The 6,953-nt window shown below is 46.8% G+C and overlaps 1 protein-coding gene across 1 annotated transcript; it reads right to left on the bottom strand.

Moving 5' to 3' along the window:
* Positions 1–219: 219 nt before the first annotated feature.
* On the bottom strand, positions 220–1,563 carry GCNT1 (glucosaminyl (N-acetyl) transferase 1). The gene has a single exon (XM_004591778.4). The coding sequence runs from the start codon at positions 1,561–1,563 to the stop codon at positions 277–279; it is 1,287 nt and encodes a 428-aa protein (XP_004591835.2). The 3' UTR covers positions 220–276.
* Positions 1,564–6,953: the final 5,390 nt, after the last annotated feature.

The raw sequence follows: 6,953 nt of genomic DNA, 5'->3' as shown, positions 1-6,953 counted from the left end.
CTGTGAAGTCCCTGAGTTTGTAGTAGGCTCATCTTGCCTCGGCCACCCTGGTTTCCTCTCTCCTGGCTCCTTTTCCCTCCCTGGGTAGACATTTAATGCTTCAGAAACTCCCACCCGTTAGCCTGTGCAGAAGACATGCAGCTTCCCTGACATCATGACTTTGGGGCCCCAGGAGGACCCCACACCGGTTTTCTGACACTGCTCTGGGAGACTGAAGCAGCACATGGCATACATTTTACACATCCTTGTTAGCATCCCTACAATCACCTGCATTGCTCAGTGTTTTAAGGTCTCCAGGGCTTTATGCCGCAGGTGCTCATCCAGGCACTGGATGGCAAAGAGGTCAACATCCGTGTCAAACTTGTTGGCAAACAAGTGGTGTTTCCGCAGCATCCAATTCAAGTCGCCAGCCCCAAACACGCACACAGAGCGCACGTGGACACCGTGGCAGGGTGGGTAGGGCGCGCCCTTGGACACGTCACCTTCAAAGTACTGCCACTTGACAAACCTCGCGACCGCCTGCATGTCAGACAAGTCGTACTTCTGACTTAACGATACAGAGCCTGGCACTTCCGGGATCCTTTGGATGGTGGCCCAGAGATACTCGTCCGGGCTGTAGGTGTCCTGCGCCCACTCCATAAACTTTTGGATGTTTTCATTCTCCAGCACGTAACCCACATACTCCCTCCTGACCACAAAGTAGGCACTGCCCGAGAAGAGAGGGATGGGGAGGGGAGGCTGCTCCTTGACCGTGCCCGTGTTTATAAGCCTCCCGTTCACAATGGCGTGATGCTTTCTCCACCTTTCTTCCTTATTGGGCGGCATCCTCTCCGTTTCCAGGTTGTTCTCGCCCATTAACGACTTGAGCTTTCTGACTATCTCCAGGTTGGTTTTGATAGGGAAATCCATCCCGCAAAGGTTGATCAAGTACTTCCAGTCCGCACTCAGGCCATAGAGGTCCTTCATGCAGTTGAGGTCTGCCTGGACGCGACTCCATGAGGCATACACCACGGTCTCCAGCTGACTGGCCACGAAGACGTTCGTGAAACAGGACGCGAGGCCCCTGACCGCAGCCAAGAAGGATTCCTCTGACTTCCTGTCGACGTGAATGCAGTAGAAGTTCTGAGGCATGTAGATGGCCCTCAGGAGCCTGTCCAGCATTTCGATTTTGTGATGAACGACGATGGAATAAGCGATGGGAAACTCTGCCTCCTCTTTGCTAAGCGGCTGCGTGATGTATTTGCGTCTCTTGATGAAAGACGTGCAGTCCCTGGTCATGTTGATGTAGTCATCCGGGCTCCAGCGCGGGCGTTTCCTGAACTGCACAGTCACCATCTCGAGTTTTGCCTTCTGGATTTCTTCGACATCACCCTGCAACACTTTAGTGCAATTAATATGTTGACTAGGATTGTCTTCCACCAATTCCAGGTGTCTAATGCTTACAAATTCCAGGTTCTGGTGGACCCTTAGGACCGAGAAGGCAACCAGGGACAAAACGAGCACCAGCAAGAAGCATTTGGCGGGACCAAAAAGAAGTCTCCGCCGTATTAACTTCCTCAGCATTGCAAACAGCTGGCAGGGACGCTCCTCAGGGAAGAGCAGCCGATCAGGGTTGGGGAACAAGGATTTTGACACTTGTCAATCTGCATTTATCGGAAGAAGTGTAAAGTCATCTTGATATGGAAAATGGTTGGTCCTAAAAAGGAAAATGCAAAGAATTCGGAAAATGCAGTCTTTTCCAATATGGTTCAAAAACAAAAGAAAAACTGTACTCCTTTCTAGGAAACCAGAGATTCAAAGAAAAACAAAGTACCGTCAGCAGAGAAAAGTTGGGGCCGACCTCAACTTCCTGAAGGACCTTTGCGGTATAGAGGTAGACTGTGCGTGGGGCTTCTCCCTTTGTCTCTCGCCTTACCCTGGGTACAGAAAAAAAAATAATATTAATGTGGAAACAATGGTCTTACCCACTTTCCTGTAGCTCTTGACCCTTTGTGCCCTAATCAACTATGTAAAGATTATTAAAATCAAAGAATTCAAAAAAATAGGTGTAGACTGCGAGTACGTGGTCAACCTTTGCAACATGGATTTCTCTATTAAAACCAACCTGGTATGTAAGCATCCTAAGTGACATTTTAACTATTGCATCAAACACCTGCCCCTCAACTTATCTTTAAATTTCACTTTTCCACAGACTTCTCAAAATGCTCTTTGGTATATATTTATATATATCAAAGAAGAAATTTAGCAAAACCTACCTAATATACCTGTTCTTTTCCTTCATGTCATACAGTTTTTGGAAAAATGTTTATTTAATTGAAAGGCAAAGCGACAAGAAAGAGAGGGAGGGAAACAGAAAGGCCACGAGAGCCAGACCCAGGCAGGCTGAAGCCAGCAGCCAACAGCTGCATTCAGGCCTCCATGTACTTCCATTCCCAAGCTGGATGAGAAGTGGAGCAACTGGGATTTGCGCTTGGCACTTGAATACAGGAAGCTGGCATTGCAAACAAATGCTTAACCCGCTGTGACCCCTTTCCACCCCAATCTTAATACATTGGTGTTGAGGCAGAAAGAAACAGACTTGCCATGTATTGGTTCATTTCCCAAGTGGCTGCAACAGCCAGCTTACTGGTCAGGCCAAAACCAGGAGCCAGGAACTCCATCCTGGTTTCCCATGTGGATGTCAGGAACCCAAGGACATGGGCCATCTTGTACTAGATCAGTGCCATAGATGAGACAGCCGGCACTGCCCTACTCAGCGCTGATGTTGTTAGTTCAATGAGAATAAGCTGCTGCACGAGACAGGCCCCCAGATTCATAGATGTGAAGCTGTTTTTTTTTAATACCAGAACTAATACTGAAACTTTCAAACATTTCATTAGGAAATACATTTGTTAATATGGAGAATGCAGGTAAGATTAGACTGTTTACCATTTAGAATACAGGCAGGTCTGGATCACCTTGTGCTCTGACTCCAGGCAACATCCTGTGCCCACTCAGAGCACCTGACCTCCTGTCGGGAATGAGCAACGTGCCAGGCATCCAGCAAGGGTAACACATCCCAGGAGGCCTTTTACAAAATCTGTGGAATGGGAAAAGAAATGTATGAGGAATATTGCACTTGTACACACACACACACACACACACACACACACACACACACTCAGAATGCTAGCAAGCAAATCTTACGTATCTGCTTTATTCCTCAAAATCACACACCTACCAGATTTCTCTCATTCAATATTTTCTTTTTTGGGCAGGTGTTGGGTACAGTAGTTAGGGTCCCAGGTGGTACATTCTCATTCAACATCAGTGTGCCTGGGTTCAAGGCCTTGCTCTGTTTCCAATTCCAGCTTCCTGTGAATGCACACCACGGGAGCTAGCAGCTGACGGTTCAAGTACCCAGGTTCCAGTCAGTAGCTGGAAAAATCTTTGTCTACAAGGCCAGGAGAAAAAAACACTTCAATATGCTGCTTCTACTGAGAGGTCCTCAAATATACAAAGGAAATGATATGCAGGGACAGAACTAAGACCTACCATCCTATCCACAGGAAGATAGGAAAAGGTACCGCAGTCATGGAAAGAAATAAGGAACAGGCCCAGATGACATTTTCTGCGGACAGTCAGAGCAATTCTGTAACAAGACCTTGCTACTTCCTGATCAAGAAGTAAGTTTCTGCCCCATTCAATCTGGACAAACTGAAGACTCTGCTGAGCCACAGAAGTTCATGGAGGTGATAGTGGATGATTGCTAAGTCCAGGTCATGCCGTCTCTGCCTTGTTACCTTGGAGAAATTGCTCTCCAAAATCTGCCTTTCAGAACCAGTTTCTAGGAACTGTTGGAAGCCTCCTGGAGAGCCAGGCAGAGGTGCCCCACGCGGCAGAGCCAGATCACTGCTGTCTTCAATATCCCTGCAGCCTGGGGGTCGGCTGTGTGAACTACGGCAAGTGACTCCAATCCCCCGCTCACCGGAGTCCTTCCAAAATTCTTTCAAGCATTGTTATTATTACTGTTATGTACCTGAAAGAGTGAGAAGCAGATACATCTTTGCTCTACTGGTTTACACCTCGAATCCCTCAAGTCAGGAGCCAGGAACTCCATTCCAGAATCCCCCTGGGATTTAAGGACTTCAGACAGGACTGAGCGCCTTCCATGGTGTGCACTGGCAGGAAGCTGCATCAGAAGCAGAGGTGGGAATGGATCTCAGGCACTCTCCTATGAGATGCAGGCATCCAAAGCTGGGCTGCAACACTCATCCTCCAACAAAATTCTTGACTCACAAAACGTGTGAGCAAAAACTAAATGGTCCTGTTGTATGTTTCCAGCTTTGAGTGGCTACTCGACTTCTGATTCAGCTCCCTGCTAAAGCACCTTGGAAAGCAGTAGAACATGGCTTCAATCCTTGGGTCCCTGCACACATGTGGGAGATCTGATGATTTCCCTGCATCCCTGCCTTGTCTTAGCCCAGTGCCAGCCGTTGTGGCCCTCCGGGAAAGTGAAGAAGCACGTGGATGATCTCTCTCTCTTCTCTCTCTCTCTCTTCCTCTCTCTCTCCAGCTCTGCCTTTCAAATAAATGAAAATAAATCTATAAAGAAAACAGACCCATACCAAGTTTCACTTGTTAATTTCGAAAGGCTGAAACACAAGGAAAGGAGCTTAAGGAAAGGGGAATAACTAAACTGCAAAGAATGGATTCAGGACACAGCAGCTTCCCGCACAGGAACCAACAGACACTGGACCCAGGCCTTCCGAGCCCTGGAGAAAACTGTAACCCAGATGAGAAACAGTCAGATGAACTGCTAATCAACATCATGGCAAAATAAAAACACTGGAAAACAGGCAAGGTCTCAAATACTTACCTTGATGCACTTTTTTCTCTGAAAGTCACTAGTCAATCAATAGCATCAAAAATAAAGTATTAACAAGAAAGGGAAAGAATTGGAAAGGGGATTTAACACACTTAAAAATAAAAGGGAATCCACCAGGATTGTAACAAAGGGAAATGACATAATGTAATGGCTCCCAGACTACCACAGCACATACCACACTTCCCAAGGCCCTGGAAGCGATGTCTTTAAGAAGATAAAACTGATGGGATAATAGATTGGAATAAATGTACCGAAAATAGATTTAAACAGCTAGCAGACTGTAGGATTGAATTTCTAACAACCACCTTGAAAATAAGGCAAATGAAGGGACTTGGGGCGGTAATTACGGATTCCAAAGAAATCAGTCATGCAGTGATGAAAAAAACAACTAGGATGTATTGCACAGCTTAGCTCTGAAGAGGATCAGAGTCTTGTGATGTGAATGCCATTACTCAATCAAAAGTCAGTAAAACTTCAAGGAATGTATTGGACCCGGCATGGTAGCCTAGCAGCAAAAGTCCTTGCCTTACACACACTGGGATCCCCTATAGGTGCTGCTTCTAATCCCGGCCACTCTGCTTCCCATCCAGCGCCCTGCTTGTGGCCTGGGAAAGCAGTAGAGGACGGCCCAAAGCCTTAGGACCCTGCACCCGCATGGGAGACCTGGAAGAAAGTTCCTGGCTCCTGGCTTTGGATTGGCACAGCTCTGGCCACTCTGACTGCTTGGGGAGTGAATCACTGGATAGAAGATCTTCCTCTCTGTGTCTCCTCATCTCTGTATATCTGACTTTCCAATAAAAATAAAATCTTTAAAAAAAATAAGCAAGTTCTGGAAATAACTTAACAAAATACAAAGCTACTCCAAAAAGTTTGTGGGAGAAAAAACTGGAACAAAATGATGTTTATTTGGAACAAAGAGAAAAACTGGAATCCTTGCATAGCTTTTTTTACAACAGGCATCTCTCATGACTGTTTGGAAGATCCCTCAAGTGAAGGTACTCCTGCAGCAAATAATTCAAGTAATTTTAATTTTCTTTTCCAAGAACGTTTTTGAATACACACACACACACGCAAACACACACGCACCCCTATAGCCCATCAGTAGCAAGAATCTCAACCTCCAGTCACAGTGAATACTGCTGGATCAATTTCAGCAACTCCCCAAGGACTACTGTTCCAGGGTCCCGAGGCTGCAAGTGAATGGAGCCAAATGCCACCTACTGCGAGGGATGTCAGAGCCGTGCGAATGTCTCAGAGCATTGCCATTCAGGCAAGGGAAAGCAAACACCACCGAAAGCAGGCCAGGGAAGGAGGAGGAAGCAGACAGGATCTCGGGCAGAGGCCCTGCATTCAGCCTGTAGTCCTTTCCAACCAGATCTGCTTTCTGACTCCTGCTGGGAGCGTGGTACCCCAAGTCTGCCTTAGCTCCTCTGAGGTTTCACGCTGAAATCAACCCCTGAGGCCTTGATGATGGCTGGCCTTCTAGACTGGTCCGCAAAACCTCATGGGATCCCCTGGAAGTTAGCACAGGGTGCTAAGACAAAGCCTCACGGTTTAGGCTGTGGTCTAAAATTCACTCTAGAGTTCTCTTGAGCTCCACTCAGAAGAACTTGAGGTCACAGGGAACCTTCTGTGTCCCCTCCAGCAAGTGGATTTTATGCAACAGAAGCCTGATGTTATAAAGAACGGGGAGGAAGCCGAAAACCATGTCCCCTGCTTTACCCTCCAAGCCCGGAGTCAGGCACTGCTCAACAAGCTTGGTATGCCTGGGATGGAGTCCTGCCTCTGATTAATTTCTTTCTTTCTTAATATTCCTTATTTTAAATGTTTATTTTCTTTTTAAAAAAAGATTTATTTTATTTTTTATTGCAAAGTCAAATATACATAGGGGAGGAAAGACAGAGAGGAAGGTCTTCCGTCCGCTGATTGACTCCCCAAGTGGCCACAACGGCTGGAGCACCATCGATCCAAAGCTAGGAGCCAGGAGCTTCTTCCAGGTCTCCCACGTGGGACAGGGTCCCAAGGCTGGAAGGAGAGGGGACTACTCTGTTGTCAAACTACATCAGCATTAGGCAACAGAAGGAAC

This window comes from Ochotona princeps, chromosome 31, assembly GCF_030435755.1.
Source record: "Ochotona princeps isolate mOchPri1 chromosome 31, mOchPri1.hap1, whole genome shotgun sequence".
NCBI classification, from domain to species: Eukaryota; Metazoa; Chordata; class Mammalia; order Lagomorpha; family Ochotonidae; genus Ochotona; species Ochotona princeps.
Note: the sequence above shows the minus strand (reverse complement) of the source record. Positions and strands in the feature narration are given on the sequence as shown.

Bases quoted from the DNA above. Each gene is read 5' to 3' on its own strand.
- GCNT1 (XM_004591778.4), bottom strand. From the start codon at position 1,563: ATGCTGAGGAAGTTAATACGGCGGAGACTTCTTTTTGGTCCCGCCAAA.